Genomic DNA, 21,261 nt, shown 5'->3' with positions numbered 1-21,261 from the left:
GTGTTTTATTACACTCGCCTGGCAATCTAAAGGGAAGCTTTCAGAGAAACAGAAAAGTGCAGGATTGCGAACAATGGCCACTTAGATGCTTAATGTTTCTTTCTGAAGAAGCGAAGAAGCTAAAGTTTCTTCTACTATTTCATGCTAATATTTAAAAGGCTTTTTTGTAAACCATTATAAGTTGAAAACTGTTTCATTTTTACGAAAACGCGTTTTTTTTCCAAATATAAATAATTGGTAGGGTTCCTTGTGAATATATATTTTTGTTCTTATAAAAGCAATGTGAAAGTATTCAAAATTTCAGTCTGTAATTATATGAATTGCCGCTATATTATGAAACCGGTCCAGTCATAAATTATTCTAAAAAGCAGAAAGAAGTCATATTCAAATGGAATTCCACCATTGATTTAAGATTTCAACAAATTTGTTTTATAGTTTTTACTATGATAGATACAAGATTCAAAGAGAAAATTAACAGTTGAAAACATCTGCCAGGGGGAAGCAAGGGTGTATCTGGTTGCAAGAAGATTTTTCATCTCACTGGTTCGTCGGGTAATATGTTTTCAGGGAAATTCCTATGCGTCACTGAAAAATTGGCAATTTAAAAAAAAACATTTTTGAGGTACCTACCGAGATCTTTTTCCGACATTTTAGTTATAAATGCCGAATATTCCTGCAGCCAATCCGATAAAAAATCTACGGGCGATGAAATTCAATTAAGATATAACGTGGCTCTAGGATAGTTTTACATGAAATAATTTATTTATTTATTAATTAATTAATTTATTTATTTAAGTATTTTTTTTTAAATTTAATATGAACAGGGTGTCAATCCCCTTCATTAGCAACGATACACCTGTGAACCCGAAAAAAAGAAACTTTATACGATTATACAAAAAACATTTCGCGTCAACACCCGGAAAGCTCAGCTACGCGTTAAATTTTCGGTTCATATTTTTCGACCCGACATAATGTGACGGCATGTTCGCAAGATGCAAACAATGTGCTTGCTACGCACTTTTAATGCAAGAAGCATTTTTTTATTATGTTAATGGAAGCTGGTGGGTCTGAAAGAGGTAGGGATGAGCGGGAGATCAGGTAAAGGAAGGTTGGGAGGTACATAGTTATTTAAATGAACTGATGACCAACTAAAAGTTAAATCATTATAAAAAAACTTTTATCTTAGAATATTATTTTTTAGATGATATCTCTCTAGGCAACACTGGAAGTATTATAAAAAAGAGAGAAAAATATCTATTAATTTAAGAATTTTTACTAAAAACACTCTTTCTTCTAAAAAAATCTAAATTTAAAAAATATTGTCAACTCCATTTTACAAGGTGTTATTTTATTTTCCGAACAAGCCCTTTTTAATGGAACGCAGTTTGACCAAGAAACGAATAAAATATGTAAATAGTATTGGTGTACTAGCGCAGACCCGTCAAATATCACCGGATAGTCTGAAATCTTGACAAATCAGTTACGATTTTGAAATTAGCATTTAAAATCATTTCCTGTTGAAAATATCTTTTCATATATTATACATACTATATATTATACATCGCTATATTGAATTCTTCAAATAAATAGTTCCAATTTTAAAAAGGACACTTACATTCAAATCAAATAAGAGTGCTCGAGTCCATTGAATTAAAGCATACATAGACACTCACACACAACACACACCTATATACTACACATGACATCTAGTAATTACTGAATAGTCAGTTCCATGATAACTCAACATAGTGACAAATCAACACACTTTTTAAAAGTGATATAAAGTCATTAGAAACGATGAAAAAAATTTTTTTAACCCAACCTAACCTACTTAACCCGGTTAATAAAGTTTTTGTTTCATCACTTTCCATGTCTTTATAAAACTTTTTAAAGATGTGATGAATTATGTTATCATTGTGATGATTTATCCGGTCACCGAATGTACATATACGCAAAAGACATTACAATAAAAAATATCATACACCCACTTTATTAATATTATTTTATAATATTTAATATCTGTTAATTGTTTAATCACTGTAACTAATGTACTGTTTGCTTCAATTTGTCTTTTTCTTCCCCTACATTAACATTTTCCTCTTTGCTGTATATAGATCTTTTACATAGATCTGATACACAGCCGAAGTTAGTGTTTTTTGATTATTTAGGTACCCGTATAAAGTAATATTTTAGTACGATGATTGAAAGTAAAGCTATGTTCTTATTTGTAATTGGAAAATATATTATCCCACACAATAATTTAGGAAGATGGTTGGTATGTGAAAATGTTTAAAAATAATATATGTATATTATAATATAGAACATCGGGGAAAACTTACCAGCCACCTGAAACGTGGCATTCCTACTGCGCGCCGTGCCCAGTCTATTGGTGGCTTCGCACCAGTACACGCCCTGGTCCGTGTCCCTCCTCGCGTGCGTGGCGCGCAAGAAGAACAGCCCGCCCGCCGGCAGCAGCACGCGGCGCGCTCCGCCCACCCCGCCCGCGCCCAGTGGCAGTCCGTCCTTGAACCAGCGCACTGTGGGCGGCGGTTCACCCTCGGCGCGACACTCGAGCGTGGCAGGCTGGTGGCGCGCCACCACGGTGTCCTTGGGTTCTTCCACCAGCTTGGGCGGGAGGGGCGAGTACCCTGAAGACAAGAATGATTATTTTAAAAACTGTAATTTGGAAAGACGCCGCTCCGGTAACCATTAATTGGATAACCAACACCTTTTCCATAGGTCACATGAAGTCGTTGGCTACGTCCGGTGACTTAGTAGGGGTAACATGGGGTAAGATTTGTTAAGGTCATTTACTGCGTGGGGGGCCAGATCGGGAGAGGCCGGTTGACGGGGACGTTTTGAACTCAAATCTCTCGACCCATTGCCTTGCAACTATAGTGTGGGAGAGATGGAGTTTTTGTCCATCGTTCCTCGACACACTAACTCCCAGATTTTTACACATACTTTTTCCTGAAATGATTTTCCTTGTGGATTTAATATGAAAAAGAGGTGCCTGATGCCTAAACCACTTGCAATCGTAATATGCATGGGGAATAACTATATGATTTGTGAGGAATACATTTTAAAAAAAAAATTTCTGGCAGAACGACCTGCAAATAAAATAATCAGTTTTCCCTTCCCGAGTCGTAAGTGGCATCGACAAAAATTAAAAATTGAATTATTTATTTCAGGCCTATTAAGGCTTTTACATAAATATACATAAAAAAATATTTACGAAATTATACACGCAAATAGTGCATGAAACGACTATTTAAAAAATTGCACAAAAGTAAAAATAAAGTCAAAATATAACTGAACTTGATCCACACAGCATGCAGGCAGAAAACATAAAAAATCCAAAATATTTTTTTTTCAGTCAACAAAATTATTATGTGTTAGTCAAATTCAAAGACATTAGAAGAACGTCAAATTAAAAACTTTCATTAAAATATTCGAATACTTGATGAAAAAACCTTCAATGAGGTATGCTTATATACTGAAATTGATGTACTAAATATATCAACAACAACGTAGTATTTGTTTCCTAGCTGTTGAATCCGTCGCATAGGAGTGTAGTATTGGGACATTGATGTAGATTGCTACAATAATACGGTAGGTACTGTCTTGTAATTGACCTGCTTGGAGTATGAAAAGAGATTACATATAATAAATCAGGGGTATCAAACATTGAATTAATGATTTTATACAAACAGTTTAAATCGGAAATGATTCTACGATCAGATAATTTTATTAAATTTAATTAACAAAGTAAGTTATCGTAATTTAGACATTCTCTAGGAATGCCCATTTTAAAATTACATCGCATGTGAATGAACCTCATAGTTTGGAAACCAAACCGTGAAATTGTATTCTATATGACTCCTTAATATATATTATATATTATTTTTACAGTATTTACATTTTTTAAATCCCTTAAAATAAATCCCAACATTTTCAAAGCTTTATTGGTTATTATTTCTATATGCTTGATAAAGTTGAGTTTCGTGTCAAACCGAATACCTAAGTCAATTATGCCAATTATTAGATTTATAACATTTTTTTGCTGATCTTCAGCACTATGATAATATTTAAAAATTGCGTACTGCTAGGTCCATAATCTCATAAAAACATTCATTTTTGTTTCGCTGCAATCAGTTTACCATTGTGTAGCTACTAATAATTGTTTTTTGTTAGATATTGCCGAATAATACTTTTAACAATAGCAAAGACATGTAGCAAAACTCTGTTTAATTATCAAAAATGAATAAAGAGTTTTAATTGGATTACAATCGAATGCACCATACTTTATAAATTTTGATAAATTGCGCGTTTGAAAATAATATCAAAACCTTTTATTGAAACTCATTCGGTAAACGTTTCTGGTTATTCCGTGTAAACCGTTTCTGTACCTGAATGGCTGACATGTCACGGAGATTTTCCGCTTCCAAAATCTTTCACTCGGAATATTGGAAACTGTCTGAGACTATATGTTCCCCACTAAATCTGCACTGAGTTACTTGGCACTTCACAAGACCTCTCCTTCCAAGGGTTGGGGCACACTAACTCAACACCCCTAGGTAATAAATACCCTTTTCACTACAAGCCTTAAATTTACGTGATGTATTGTTGTTTCAAGAAAACGAATTCTTCGATACTGACAGATTGGCACGGGGTGTAAGCAGAAGACAGGCTGCCCAAAACATTTATTTCGTAATATTTTTTTTCGCTCTGCACACAACTTTGGACAAGGCGTATGACGCAATAACAGTATGACGAAGGAAAAGATACAAATTATCGATTACTTGCCAAATACTCTTTTTGGTCAAACCCGAATTTAAGCCCACAGACTTTGTTTGCTAAAAAACTATGTCAATTGTGTTTGAACGGTGATGACGTTAAACGAATTTAAAACATTTTTGTTTAATCAGAACTTTGTATGTATTGTGACGAAGACTTAGTAGGTAAATATTGTTGAAGTATTACACATAATATTTTTGTTTGTTTCATTTTCATGTGAATATCATCCAAGAGTGTGGTAACCCCAAAAGTGTGGCGGAAAGAAATGGGAAAAGAAGAAAAACAAAAATGGTCCAATAGAAGTTACGACTGGGAAGAAGAAGTTAAGAACGCTCAGGGTTCCTCGAAATAATAATTGAGTAGGGTCATGCAAACTTCGATGTAAGGGAAGAATATATTAATACATGAGACTTTTATGTGTAAATGCGTATGTCCTTATACAAAGTTGTATATGTGTTTATTATCTCTGCACACGCCTGCATTGGAATGTTGATATTATTAGCTAATAAGTTAGTACGTGAATTTGAATTTGAACGAGTTTTGTAAATATTTTTTCCTGATAACAAAGTTTTAAAAATATGGCGTTACATAATATATTCTGACAAGTGAATGGATATTTTGAAGCACTACAGGTGGAGGAAAATATTTTGGAAGTTAAAATTCCAGGTTGAAAAATGTGCATATTTCATAGCTTCAGAATCATCTTTACAGATTAAGATTTCTGCTTACTGAAGACGAAATATTATTGTTATTTTATTTCTCTCAAGTTTTTATGTGATAACTTTAGCCGTGTAACTTTTTTCACTTCCTTAAAACATTTCGGAATTTAGCACAAAAAGACTTTGTTTATGACTTAGGTAATCACCTGGAGTCATAAATGAGGTGCTAAAATACGTCGACCAGATCATTTATAAGCTGGCACTAAACTGCAGTGGAGATTTTACTTGAAAACTTTTCACGTTTCTCATTACAATATAAACTGAGTCGTAAAACAATAATTGAGAATAAGTTCCGCAAGAATCTTAATTTTCGCATTAACGGTTCAAGATTTGCTTTTTTTAACTGTCATATTTTTATGTTACTTTCAGAAAAAAATGTGAAATTAGCGAAATTAAAACGTGTATGCTCTTTTGATTTTGAAATTTAAATATATATTTTTTAAATTTTATTTGACTTATGCGAATATTAAACATTTTGCGATTCATCCTCCTTCTGAATGCGACGGGGTAGCCTTCATTAAGGAAGATATTGTGTGCCAATTACATACCAATTTCAAATTATAAATTTAATACTTCTTGTATTAATTTAAATTATTGTTAGCACAACAGACCAAAGTATAGAAGAACTTGAACTTAAGTAAATCTTTCACCATATTGTAGCCACCCCCCTAACAAATAAATAAGTGTGAAGTAGGTTTCGATATGTGTTTAAAAATAATTTCCCCCTGGCAGGCGCCAAAATTATAAGAACTCTTAGCTTTTAAGCGACGCGTCTAGTATTTTGATGAGCTCAGAGCTTATTACGTAACTGTCGATAAAAAAATCGCAAATGCAAAAAAGGATTCACCTTTCGTGGTTCAGTATTATTTAGTGAAATATATATTATCTGCGCATTTCAAATATGATTATGAATCACCTAGCAAAAAGTATATATCACATTTGTATCATCACGAAAAAATTATATGTTTACGAAAAAACGAAATATTTTGCACAACTGGACAAAAACATAATTGTAGAAATGAAAAAAGAATCCAAATCCAAAGAAAATAATTATTTAACTCAAAAATTATCCTTCGATACTGCGGCCTCTCCAATCGGGATATTTTGAGAGGTTGAAGTTAGCGGGGAATGGAATGATATGGCGTAAATATTGAAATAGGAAGATTGAAAGGTACCTGATTATTTAGATTCGGTCTCCAAACACGACTAAAGCCATTTCAGCCTACGATTTCATTTTTACCAGTGCAATAATGAGATTATCTTCTACTGTGAAAAGGGCCGCAAATATTATTTTTTAAATTATTGCCAAACAGTAAAAATTATTTTTAAAAATGCCAGGATTCGAACCCGTAACGTCTGATTCGTAGTTGAGAGCCCTGACATTGAACACGAAGGCGTCAAATCATTATGAATCTCGTAACAAAAATACAACGAACATTCTTATTTTATCTACCATTCAAGAGCTGTATTAGAATGTTCATAGGCACAATGTGTGTACGAGCTAAGAAAATTTCTTGAAGATAAAAATGAGAAAGTCATTACCTACTATATTTCACAAAAGCTTTCCATTAAAGCTTCTCAGAAATATCTAAGAGGGACTCTACACAATTTTACTCGTATCATCTTCCCGATCTTTCTCGTATCAACAACATATTGCAGGTTCGTGGTTATCTCGTCCTACCTCGTGCTTATCCCAGGGGATCGATTACAAATTAGCTATCTAGGTTCGTGCTATCTACCTCAACGTGTGCGCCAGCAGACAGACATATGTACACAACTACGTGTATATACCTCACAACCCATCGTTATAGATCATATTTCATACACCAAAGATATTAAGGTTGGCAGCCAATTCCTGGAAATCTTTCCACGAACAAAACAGTACTTTCTATCTAAAAGAATTAATGTTTTTAACCTAGACGGGATGTTGGTGTATACGTTGTACTGTAGATAGGTGGATTCGTATCACTCAGATAGTGTGGTGTATAAAAAAGTCTCCCAGGAGAATAGTAATAATAAAACATGATTCAGTGACTTGTAATTCAAACATCGTCTGACACATCATGTTGTGTGTATGTAATGTTATTATATTTACGTGAAATATACATTTTCACAGTAGGTGGCATGATATTCATGGTGTTAAAAATGATGTAAGAAAATAATACGTTTTTTAGAAAAAATGAGAATTGAGGAAGGTTGAGATCAATGGATACGCGCAAAAAATAAACCATCTAATTCATTCTCAGAAATGCAGGACGCGTTGTATCACACAATTGAATAATTCATCAAATTTGAATGTTTGTTTTTAAGTTCTGCTAAGGTTCTAATTAAGTTCTTTTATAATATAATCATAAGCCAGTTAATTCACAAAACTGAAATAATAACAGAACCTTCACAGAACTTGAAACATAACTTTGAAGTTTGATGAATTGTTCAAATTCTGTGAAATAACCCATCCTAAGTGTTTTTTTGCAATGACTTGTTTCTCTTATCTCAGTGTCTTCGCGACTTCCATCGGAGTTTGACGTATATTAGTGTGCCGCCGGAGCTCCGGATACAAAATTTACGCTGTGGACTTTAACACTGATGCCTAAAAATGAATGTTCCAATTTTCGATTTTTATTTTGTTTCTTTTGACTGTGCCAAAAGAGGCAAAATACCTAAAAGTATGTATATTTTCACCACCAGACACTTAAAACGATAACCGATGGTTAAACTAAGAACTGTTTTTTTATCTATTTAAAATTTCTATGTCTGTTTTTTTAATTATAATTAATGTTTAAAGTTCATTATTATTGTATTTGAAAATCTTAATAAATGTGTGTTAAAATTATAATTTTTCGATATGATTGGACCCTGCTTTCAAAATGCTTTAGTCCGATCATAGCAATGACAGTGTGACAGTGGTTAACCCATTTTTTGTATTTTTAACTTTTGTCGTGAAAATGACTTCTAAAATTCTGTGACTTATTTTTAATGTTACATTAATAAAAGTTGTTTTTAATGAATTTGTTACTTTTATTCAATGTAACAAAACTACGGATATAAACGAGTACAGAGTAAGGAAGTTCAATCATCGCAACCTTCCTCTATGTTTAAAGAAATAGGGTGACGCATAAATTTGAAACGTTTCGTTTCCATAGTATTGCTGCCCTCAAAAGATTTTTGTATTTTAATTACCTTTATTTTTTCCCTACTAAGTAACCATCACGCCGTTTCTCCTCAGGGATAGGCAGAGAAGACGGACCGCCAAACAACTCGGTCTTGTAACACACTTCTAGACTCATTCATATTCATACATCGTCTTATACATACTCTTCTATTATTCTGACTCTTGATGTGGCCCGACTATCTGATTCACTTGATCGTGGCATGTCTTCGTCGACTTGTACTTTTTCCTACACATGGATAATTGTTTGGTAATGAAAATAACAATCAAGTACCTATAAACATTTACTTGAACTTGTCCACGTTCTATCAAAATTACAAAAGCGACTGTTCAAAGATGTGATTTGGAGTTTATTCCTCCTCCGCTGTATTTTTCTTATTAAGTTGCATTGGATTTTCATCTATCTGCACCTCTTAAATATTCGTAATAACGATGAAGTTCTTCAACATTTGTTTTCAAATGATTGGGATCAATTGTAGATACAAAATTCAGGAGAAGAAAGTGTATTTTTTTAATAGTTCTGTATCATGATTATAAACTGGATTTAGAACTAATCCGTCAGTTTGTAAAGTAAAAATCTGATAAAATGGCATAAAAAACTTTTTCAGCCATGGCATGTTCTATTGTTTCATGATTTAAAAAACATTTGGTCTAGTTAGAAAAGTTGAGCTTTGTTCTGCCGTGACTGAGATTAATAAATAGCTAATAGGAAATTAATATTAAAATCTCATTTTTCAACGGTGTTACGTATATACGTTACATATATATGTTTTGTAAATTATGTACCAATAACAACGCGAAACTTATAACTGATAACTTTTAAGGCAAAATTTAATTTTATTAAGAAGATTAACCATCTCGGTAGGCGCACAATCTATATAATGTGATTATACCCAAGTGTGATTTATTCTACACATGTGAGAAATTCTGCCCGTGTAGGTATGTGCGAAACGTCTGCGGTTTGGCTTTAGGACAAGTTCGTGCAGAGATTTGCTCTTATCGAGACATGCAGGATTTCTCGTTACATCGACCCTTCGTGATGTTTTTCGTACAACGACAAAACAGATGAAAGATATCGTCTGGAGAAATATCTGTGATCAATTGAACTTTTTTCCTGAAAAGAGTACGATATTACATTCACTCACTGCAGACGAAAACTGAGTTGTATTAAAATATCAAAAAGGGTCCATTTAACGTGAAATTATATATTAGATTAGAGTAACTCATTCAAAAGTCAACTGCAGACATCTCGAGTAAACACGTGCTTTTTAACATGTATAGACTAAATCAGAAGTATTTAAACTGTAGGAATATATATTATTCTGTACCACTGTGATAGTTAATTTTCTGCATAAAACCAAGTTTAGAGTTTCAAAACATTACCTTACATTAGTTTCAGGGGGTATGAAGAAATTTATAATTAATTTACCTTAACGAAGTTTGCTAAGAGGTTCCAATTACAATTTATTGTTATGAAAAATTAACTATGTACTCAATCGTCATTTATCACACCCATTATATGAAGAGGATGATTATCCATTAAAAAAATATTAACAATATGCGAGTAACTTACTATAAGTACTAGATTGACACCTTAAGTTTCACAGAATGAGCAAACACCCGTTTGACATAACCGAAAACAGACATTTTATAAATGATGACGGGTTCGTAATGACGAAAATAACAACTGATTTCTCGTAAAAAATTGGTATTTCGTGAATTTCTGTTAGCCTACCATCTACCATCTACTATCTACCATCAAATCAGATATATACTATGAGATGCTCATAACGAAATAAACAGTCGCAAAAAATGCCTTTGACTTTGGTGAACCAAGTCCAGGTGTAAATTACAATTGGACCGAATCGGCTAACCCATGGGTGAAACATGTGTACAATGGTACTTTGCAGGCAGCAAGGCGTGTAATGCACTTAAAGTCTCAGCGAGAAATCCCACTCGGCACACGCGCGGATGGCTCTCTCAAAACACTTTTATGTGGAGTAAACGTGGCGTAGCGCCGGGGCCCGCCCGACCTGGCATTAGGTACCTATCCGTCGACAGCAAAAGCTGTGGAGCGCTACGCCGAACTACGCTAACCTACGCCGCGCTACGGAGGTCTAAGACACGGTGTAGCGTATTTGAAATGGAGCCTAGCACCCAATAAAATATTATTTTGAGAAAAAAGTATTCCGGCTTTTTAGTACAATGTAACTGACAATGGTTGAATGAAATGAAAATTGTTTATATGATCTGTTTATGTTTTTCATATCGTGGAGTTATTTATTACTACAACTAGATATCTCTGAAATCAACTTCGAGTTACACACGAAACCACACCTTAATTGACTATGTGTGCCAAAAAATAAATAGTTTGTGGCCATACATGGGCGAGAAAATAAAATAGTAATAAAATTTTATCCCAACAAACTCTCAGAAAGTTTCATGAAAACTAACAATAATCAATGCAAATTAACTGCCTCGTCACCATTTCAGAATTCCCCCATATATCCCTACCTTAATCTTTCCCAAGCACAGAGGTATAAATTAATTTATAGTTACAGTCATTTTAAAACCGCCTTAGATCAAAGACAGTAATTAATTAATTTCGTAGTAAATTATTTTGGAACCAAAAATTAAAATAAAGTCACTCTTATTTATGAATAATCTTTTTGGAAATATTCTGCACACAGGTGGAAATCATTTTTTCGTAATTTCCTAATCGACGGCCTTTGTAGTTGAATGCTTGTTAGCTATAATCTGGATGTCGCGGGTTCAAATCGTCTATTTCAAAGTGTCTATATTTGTCACCAGAACGATACTTTTGGCATTGCCCTGATTGAAGACCGCCATTCAGAATCAAAACGTTGCTTGAAATGGTTATAGCCGTGTTTGATTACCAGATTCTATATAGATCCAAGAACTTCCATGCCTTCGTCTTACTCTCATCTCCTTCCCCTCCCTAACAATCTTCAGCGTCACAAAGTACCCCAATGAAGGGTGCCATGATCTCACTGGTTCCAGACGTTTGAACGCAGTTGAAACTATTGTACGGTTCCCACATTGAAAAAATCTAAATTATGTGTGAGCATTACAAAAGTTAAATGAATTTAATACTTCCACCGTACTACAATACTTTCGCAGTCGTCCATTGTAAATATTATCAACCGTAACTACCAAAAGATAAATACGTTCTGCTCGCGCGAACTAAAATCCAGACGTTTCAAACGATTTCCTTTTATTATCTTTTCTTTTTTGAATGCTCACACAACCTTTTGCGCGCAGGTTCTCGAATCCAGGGGCTAAGCTGCACCTAATTTACTGGACGTTTACGTGTCTGGAATAACCAAACATAAACCAAAACAGGGCTGCTACTGTACTCGACCAATAACATAACCTAATATTTTTTTGTGATGAACTGGCGTAAAATATTGATCATGTGGGAGATTAAAACACTGATATTTACTATGATTTTTTTTTAAATTACAAAGGCGCGAATTTCACCAAACTACCACTTCACTGCCGCAATTAGAAATTTTTACAAACTCAGAATACCGTTAAAATATGTGGAAGATTCAAAGTATATTTTTCTGATTCTGATCGTTGTCATAAAAATTTGTAATTTTAAATTTCAATTGATAATTATTGATTTTAAAACGGTTCCAATTGTCTACAACGTCATTATGACATAGTTAACGTCAATGCCTGGTAAGACGGCTGTCATCAAAGTCGCCCGGCAAAACGTCAACGCCACCAAATACAAGAATAAAAACGAACATGTCGTTTTGGCGACAAATCAAAATGGCACAATTTATTCGTAATACCATTAATATATTTTTGTTAATTTAAATACCTTTAATATCATTTTTTTCGATCACTAAAAAAAACCTTGAAAATATCCTGTGACCAACGGGCGAATTTATGAAAGTTCAAAATTACCCCTTCTGGAATAAGGTAACCTAATTCTTTTGTAATATTTTATTTCATTTTTCGATGTGTAATTTATAAAGTTAGTCTCTTAAATTAAAATCTATAAAAAAATAATTTTATGCATATAATTCAAGTAGGTGTAAATTAAGTATGTGTAATAATTTCTCTTTGTGTGTGATTTCGACAATATGTTATTCCGTCCGTATCTAATGCAGCTTAAATCTTCGATTGAATCATGTATTGGCAATAATGTTTCCATGAATTTGACCGCTAATAAGCAGGGATAAGTAAGACCAGGTGGCCAACACTCCAGACTGATAACCTTGCCAACTTTGTCATGTAAACACAATTATGCTAACACTGACATAACAGACTTTATGTAGAGGATTTAATTTTGAATGTTCTGTTTCTTTTGTATCAAACGAAAAACGAGATACCCATATCAAACCAAGATTGTCGCAAACACAAACAATAGAACAGTATAACTATGAACATACATAGATAATCGCAACAATGTAAGCAAAATTACGGTGTTTTTCAGCAAGCGTGTCTAATGTATGCCGGAAGAAGCCCTTTGAACTTTGGGTCAAAACAATTCCTCTAAGCCGATCTGCAGAGTTAGCTGGAAAATTATTAATATCTTACAAAATTATATACCTTTGTCGAAATTTGTTACTGAGAACCGTAGGAACATGTTTCCCGATCTTAATGTGATTTAATAACTAACCAATGAAGCGAAAAATTAACACAGGGAAATCATGTTTTTTATTGTTAATAGTGCTGATGATAAGGGATGTAGTTGAACTGGTCTAATGGGTTTAAACAATGGTAGTATAACTGATTTTAAAAAAATACGAATTTCTGCAAAATTAAAGACTTATACTTTTAGACAAAAACTATTCGATAAATTTTATAAGAAATTTAGAATGATGGTCAGAAAAATATTTTTTCACAAACTGCATATTTTAATGGTTTTATTATTTATTGAAGTTATTAAAGTTGGGTAATGAAAAGGTGCCTACTGTTGTGTTAAATGCGTAAAATTATGGAGAAAAGTGTACAAATAAACACGTTTATTTTAATGTAGATACCTATAGGGTATATTTTCTGCTTCCTCAAAAAAAGTCATGCACCATTTATATTTTCCATGTTCAACAAAAAAATAACAATTTTTCATATTTTCTTTTATTCGTGTCCGATAAAATGCCAACCCTACTTTTTGATATCTAGATTCTAGGGTTTGAGATGGTAAGCTTCGGGTGATATGGATTGATTCTGAGTAAACGAACCATTCTAGGGTGTGCGTCTATGTATTGCCTAGGTCTACGCTCAGCCTGATCTGCCCAGGGTGTACCCATCGCCTAGTACCTACCTACACCCTCACAAAACTAGCCAATACAAAGGGAACAGTTCGCGGTTTTACCCAATTTAGTATTCAAAGAAACGATGACGCAATTTATGCTTCGAAAGAAATTACTTCTGAGATGGAGATAACGCAAGAATCTGGCTAATCAAATACCATCGCAGAATCAGCACAGCATACAAATTGAATATTTAAAATCGCTGAACAAATTTCGGTTTTCATTCTATGAATTATTTTTGATGAAAATCATTATTTCTACCGAAAACTACCATTGTTGAGTGTAAATGTAAATTATTTATTTGTATTGTGCGGGCATAATATTATTACGATATCATAAACAGAATAATATGAATTAATTGGATTGTGGTCATTATTATACAAGTAATTATCCCGCTGTCAAATATTCCTGGTTAAGGGTAGAAAACAACAGATTTTATTTTGATGGATGCGAAACAGGAAAAAACATTTTACTGCTACTATAATACAAAACCATTTTTCCTACCCGGCAGTGATTTGTTTTCCTATTTATATTCACAAACTCCAACGGCTCGGAGGGCTTTGAAGCAGAGAATGGACGGTTATCTCGAGAGTATTTCCTCCTGGGGTAAAAATAATCTCGTCGAATTTAATGTTTCAAAGACCCAATCCTGTCTGATTACGTCTAAAAGGGATCCAAATGATAATCTAGTCTCCTTCAACGGAAGCAATCTTCCGAACAGGCCTTCCATTGATATGCTTGGTGTAACTATAAGTGACCAGCTCAGGTACGGGGGCTCCATCGAAGCTAGAGTAAAGTTGGCCTCTCAGAAGCTGGGCGTACTGTACAGGGCCCGCAGATACTTTAATAGTACACAACTGCTCACCCTGTACAAATCGCAAGTGCGCCCTACTGTCGAATTTGGCAGCCATCTCTGGTCTGGAGCCCCAAAATACCTGAAAAAAACCCTTGACTCTGTGCAGAAACGGGCGGTCCGTTTGATAGATTCCCCAATCTTAACAAACGGACTGCAATCTTTAGAGCACAGGCGTCAGGTAGGTATGCTGTCCTTGTTCTATCGGTATTACAATGGAAGATGCTCTGAAGAACTAGCGTCATTGATCCCTTCGGCACCGGTGCGTAGTCGGGATACACGCCAAACGCGCGCCCAACATTTGTACACAGTTGACACTTGTCACATGAGAACGGGTCGCTTCTACAATTCGTTCTTAAGTTCAACAGCTCGGCTGTGGAACGAACTGCCGGCCTCTGTGTTTCCTCCCTCCTACAACATGGGACTCTTCAAGACCCATGTTCACTCCTTCCTCTCCACAAAAAGACCCTCCACACAGCATCCCCAAAGATGACATAGGCCCTGAGGGAAATTATTTTCTTCAGGGCCTCCTGTGTGGAGTAAATATAAAAAAAAAAAAAAAAAAAAAATATTATTATATTACTCTTCTAACATTCCCTAACCTTTCTAAAACATTTACTACTACTATAATACATAACCATTTTTACTACCGGGCAGTGATTTGGTTTCCTGTGTGTATTATTATATTACTGTATTAACATTCCTTAAACTTCTAAAAAAAAGAGCTAGAAAAAAATTTGTGCTAGGATGGAAAAAAAAGCCGAAACAAGTATAGCCTTTACGGATTTGCTACGAGTGTATTACTACACCGTCTTATCGAAATCTATTTTCTAACAGAATATTTAAATTACGTATGTAAAGAAAAATACAACTCGATTTTTTAGTATTACATAGTGTTGCATAGTTCCTTATTAAACAAGGTAAAAACATATTTTTTGGCCAAGAAATGTCGTAAAATTTAAACGGCGAGCTTTTGCTATTTCATACGCACAGTTGTTGTTATTATAGTGAAGATGTAGGTATGATACAAGGCTATATAAATAAACGTCGATAGACTTCCAGGTAACAAAATACTGACGTTCAATGAAATTAAATTCTAGAAACTATTGGCATAGACGTAAGATATGCTTGTACCTCCCACTATAAGCTATGAGAATGATGATGTTTTATATAATTAAAAAATACATAAATTGATGGTAATAAACTACATATCATAATAACGAAACGAAAAGTCTGTTTTCTTCCGTGGTGTAAAAGTGTAAAGTTATTAATCAATATTTCTCGGATATAATTTTATTTGGCTGATCGGTATAGGAGCGGCTTTTAATTTGATCATCAATATCAATACAAAAGCACGAAATGCGCGTGACTTGAGTATTTTTTAAGCTTCTATTGGTTGTATTATAGAAAAATTAATTACTCAAATAATGGAATATTTAAATTATACCGTCGTGGACTTTCGCATTAATATTAATACGAACGAAATGCTCTTTATTAGGTATAGGAATTGTAATGAAATATGATTTATAGCCAACAACTATTTTCAGGTTGTTAAGTTTGTACCAATTATGTTCAGTGAGTTATTAGTAGGAGGTTTTAGGATATTGAGAAGTTTCAAGTTTTGATTAAAAATTTTAGTATAAAGGTTATTAATCAATTATTTTATTACGAACATTAAATTGAATCGAAATTGAATAGTTACAATTATTATCAATCTAAGAAAGACGATTTTAATGAAAAAGTCTATACTCGTAAATTTTAAATAATCGTACCATGAAAAATCTAAGCGTATAATTATCTTGCACTACGAACTGCATCAAATTAGCATTTTATTCATGGAAGGCACAAAATTAGCGTATTAAATTAAATTTTCTTTATAAATTCCGTTTGATATTCAACTCACGAGAAGTGCGAGGTAGGCTGGTACTTTTAGCGCAGCAAGAGAGGTGTTTCCAGGTGGCGAAAATTCTCCTTTATATTTCTGCACATACATTTAGCGATTCATGAAGAGCCAAAATTTTATTATAAATGTAATACTCGGGTTTAAGAATAATTAATTAATCAATTATGAAATGAAATAAAAACTTCATTTTTAACCGTTAATTTAAAAAACGTGTCATTATTTATTTCCTTTGTAGAATATGTATCGAACAAAATTATGCATCATGTCCCACCATGCGTAGTCGAAGGCACCAGTGATATCAAGAAAGATTGCAACTACATACCTCTTAGTGCAAACCTTCACCCAGTTAAGCGCAAACGACATAGCGTGCACAGTGGATCTACCGGGGACGAAGCCAAATTGGAGACCGCTGGACGGTGAGAGTGATTGACGTAGTCTATGCCGTTAAGTTTTTCCAGGATCTTGCCAAGCACTGGAAGTAAGGTGTTAGGCCGATAGGCTTTGACATCGGTTAGTGGCTTGCCATTTTCCTTTGGTATGACCCTTAGCACGCCTTTCTTCCATTCAGAAGGGAAAACTCCTCTTCTCAGACACTTGTCCATCACTTGGAAGAGCTCCTCCCTTGCGTGGATCCATACTTGCTTCGCTATCACACCGTTGAGCCTGTCATGCCCTGGTGCCTTCTTAGGACCCAAACCCTTAATTATTCCATCAAGTTCTGCTCTAGCGACTGGAATGAGTCTATCCTCTTGGGCAAGATTTCTTGGTAGAAGTCGTGCCAGGTGTCTAACCTGTTTATGGTGGTCACTTTCCCCGATGACTGAATCTACAGGAACTAACTTGCCCAAAAGTGTGTTGAGAGTATAGGCCACGTCTGTCGTCTCAGCGTTCCTACCGTCTGTATTCCCAATGAGACTAGATAAGTACCAATCCGATCCTTTCCCGGATTTTTCAATTGCGCTGTGGATTTCCCACGAGTTGGCGTTGCCCACATCTTTAATCGTGCCAAGCAGCTTGTTTCGCAGAAAGTACCGCATATTTGAAGGTCGCCCTGGACTTTCTGAGTTTGGCCAAGAGAGGAGCTGTCTCCGCCTACGTGCAGCCACCCCTCCTGGACAGACTCAGAGCCCTATAGGCTCTCTTATATGCCCCTTTAAGCGAAATCAGCTCAGGTGACCACCACGGCGTTCTAATACTCGTCTTTGGGTTTGTTCTGCCCAGAGATGAGTTGGCTGCTGATACTACAGCCGAGTTAAAGAAATTCCCTAAATTATCCGGATCAGAAGTTGCTACGTGGTGAAAATCCCTTAATGTATCTCGTAGAGCTTCCCCAAAGTTATCTCAGTTCGCCCTAGTGGTGTTTAAATTCCAGGAGGATCTTGGAGCTTCGGTTTTCTTGACACCAATCGTAAATGTGATAAGTCTATGATCCGAATTTATTGCGCATTCGTGGACCATCCATTTCGATATCCCGGCCGCAACTGATTCAGAGCATAGAGTTAAATCAATGTTGCTCTCCCCCATATGGTTTGAAAAAGTGAAAAACGAACTCCGTTTGTTGACGATACAAAGGCCTTGCGCAGCAATCAGGTCTTCGACGGCATCAGTCCGAGATCGTACTGAATGAATTTTATTATTGTCAAACCATAGTGGAGAGCGAGCATTAAAGTCACCTCCGATAAGTATGTTACGACCTTTAAGCGCGTTTAGGGCACGTGTCAGACTCAGGATATGTGGTCCTACCGGGATCCCCCATTTAAAATTAACTGAGATCAAATAAATCTCAGTATCAGCAAATTTAATACATACACAGGTTTGGTACTCATTGGATAGCCCGGCCAGAAGGAGGGGGCTAATCAACGAAGTGTTGACCAGAACACCCGCCCCCGGTGAAAAGCCGACCTCGAGTACCGCCCCCGGAAAGTCAATAGGAGTCTTACCTTCCCAAGTGTATTGTTCCTGTATAAGCATGATGTCGATGTTTAGATCAGACATGACCCGCAGCACCTCCAGTGTGGCCATCCGGGAATGCTGTAAGTTGATCTGACCTAGGGAGAGGAGATTAGCAGGAGCCTGAAGAGATTGCAGCTAGCTGTGCCGGACAGTCCCCATCCCTAGTAGGGTGGTCAGCTACCTTCCTGAAACGAGTATAGGTAGCACAGAGAGCGGGAAGTGCCTTTTTGGGGCAATCCTCATGACAGTGTCCCACAGCGGCGCAGTGGCGACAGGTTTCTTTATCCTGAGATCAGGACTTACTGATATGGCCGTACTGTTGACACTTGAAGCATCTTGTGGCTTCTGTATAATCGCGAGTTCGACAGACATTCCACCCAAGGAAGCACATTCCGCTGTCTAGTAAGACCTTGCGAGCGGCTGGATGCCAAGTCACCACCATATTCATGGTGGGAATATCTCGTTTACCGAAAAGCAAAACTCGTCGCATGGTCCGAAGGTGATCCTCTAAAGACAGAGAAGTCTGGGAAGATAAGTTGTTCGCAAAAATCTCGGAAAAGAGCTCCTGATCTGCGGATTGTTCTCCTTTAGGCACATTATAAATTACAATTTTCGGAAGTTGGCCCAGAGGGTTGATCATCTTCAGACCACTTGCCGCGAGTTTTGCTTCGGCTTTCTTAATGTTCTCCAGGTCCTTTTTGTCTTTGGCTTGAAAAGCCATACTGGCGCCTTTGATCTTCCTAGATCGGACAATTTGGAAGTCATCCTTCTTGGGATTAAGGATTTTTTCCAGCGTTTTAAGAGTTTCCTCCGAGGTTTTACCCTCTGGAGAATAGAACTGTAAGTGGCTTCTGGGGGATCGGTCGCTCAAAGCCATTTATTAAAATCTTTTTTGAAGCTGGAAAATTTGCCGCAGCATTTGCGTATGACATAGTCTCCTTGGCAAGAGGGATACTAGGCATGACAGGGCGAGTTTTTAAGCGCCTGATCCAGCTTGGACGAAAGCGCTGACTGTGTACTCAGCATTTCGTCTATAGTAGTTCTCCTAGTAGAAAGTGTATTTGCTTCCAGCATAAGCCTTGTGATTTCCGACATCAGGTCATCAAGGGTGGAGTTAAGTGAACTTTTAACAGTCTTGTTCAGTTTGTTCGTGCCATCCATTAAGTTTTTTCTTATTTTTTGACACTTGGCCAAGGCTGGAATTGCCTTCCATTCTTGGTTGCCCGGAGAATCACTGTAACGGACCCGTTTCTTGTTCTCCGCATTTGGAGTCGTAGAGGGCGCAATAGAGGGCATTTCATTTGTGTCCGCCGAGAATGGGGTACGACCAGTAGGAAGTTGATCAGAGACTGCCTCACTGTCTGAATCTATTATTTGTTGTTCTCTCTGGGACTTTGCTTTTAGCTTTTTCTTGACCTTAGAAGGCCCGGCAGTCGGCGATCTTGAACTGAGAATAGCTTGAATCTTTTCAATGATATTTTCCCTGTCCCCATGTGATCCTACTGGGTTGTCCGCGGGACCATCAGAATCTACGGACGAAACTGAGTCGCCAGGCATTTTTCACGAAAAACATATTTGAAAATTTTTGGTCAAACTGCCCTTAGATCACTATAAAAGTTGATGTTAAGGGTAGATAATATTACACTGAGACTTAGCAAGATTTATTAATTTTTTAATTTTGTTAGTACCCCTCCACTTGATTGAGAAATTAAATTTAAGTACATGTATTACTGTCTAAGTCCACTTATTAATACTCCTCTTCGAAAGGATTAACGAAACTAAATTATTTTTTGAAAAGGAAATGTCACTGTCACTAAATAAAATTAAATTGTTCTTAACCATACTAAATAGTCTGGGAAGCATAGACTAAATCATCAATGCTAGGAAGTAATCAAAATTCTCATTGTTCCTAAGTGAGAGGACAGTCCTCCAAACAATTTTTACATCACTGGCTGAAATTTATTCGTAGATTGTTCTAGAAATTACTGACCACGTGCAAAACAAAGAACTCTAATAGAACTGACAGTAGACTACGCACAGAACAACCAAGACGATCACTAGACGCAGAAAAAAATTCTGCGTCGAATAAAGTATGTGACGTTGTCGTCCACGACAAAAATATCTCTATTATTAACACAGAAAGACACAAAACACTGAAAAAACAGGATACAGGCAGAAAGCCCGTAAAAAACTGCACCGATTGGCACTATGCGGGTTTCAAAAACTTAATTCGTTGCTGATAATTGGAAAAGGTTATTGCGGGGCAAGATTGTTGCGGGCTCTCACGTCAAAGGTGAGAACTGAACTTGATAACTACATGTGGTCAAGGCAATATTCTACAAACTCAATCATTTGCTAAAACTTGACATGCCGTCTCTGATTCTCAACTGAAAACTGCGTCACCTTCCACAGCCACCGCTGACATCCTAGACAACTGAACCGGAATACTCGCTACTTGAGTACGTGCCACAAGCTACTCTTAGCCCTCTAACAGCTGACGAAGTGAAGGCGTCTCCGTGTGCCTGCCCTTATTGAAAGCTGCGTCACCTGCCACAGCCACCGCTGACGTCCTGGATAGC

The 21,261-nt window shown here is 36.0% G+C and overlaps 1 protein-coding gene across 5 annotated transcripts in view; it reads right to left on the bottom strand.

The window, feature by feature from the left end:
- LOC149423594 (protein sax-3-like) overlaps positions 1 to 21,261 on the bottom strand; it is a 48,851-nt gene that overhangs the window by 14,372 nt on the left and 13,218 nt on the right. For all 5 annotated transcript variants that reach the window (XM_089632028.1, XM_089632033.1, XM_089632029.1 and 2 more), the window contains exon 3: positions 2,340 to 2,648. In XM_089632028.1, the coding sequence (XP_089488154.1) occupies positions 2,340 to 2,648 (309 nt within the window). The remainder of the gene's footprint in view (positions 1 to 2,339; positions 2,649 to 21,261) is intronic.

The sequence above is a fragment of the Hesperophylax consimilis genome, chromosome 5 (assembly GCF_061612785.1).
Source record: "Hesperophylax consimilis isolate HC1 chromosome 5, BYU_Hcon_1.0, whole genome shotgun sequence".
Taxonomy (NCBI): domain Eukaryota; kingdom Metazoa; phylum Arthropoda; class Insecta; order Trichoptera; family Limnephilidae; genus Hesperophylax; species Hesperophylax consimilis.
This window is presented reverse-complemented; position numbering and strand designations above follow the sequence as displayed.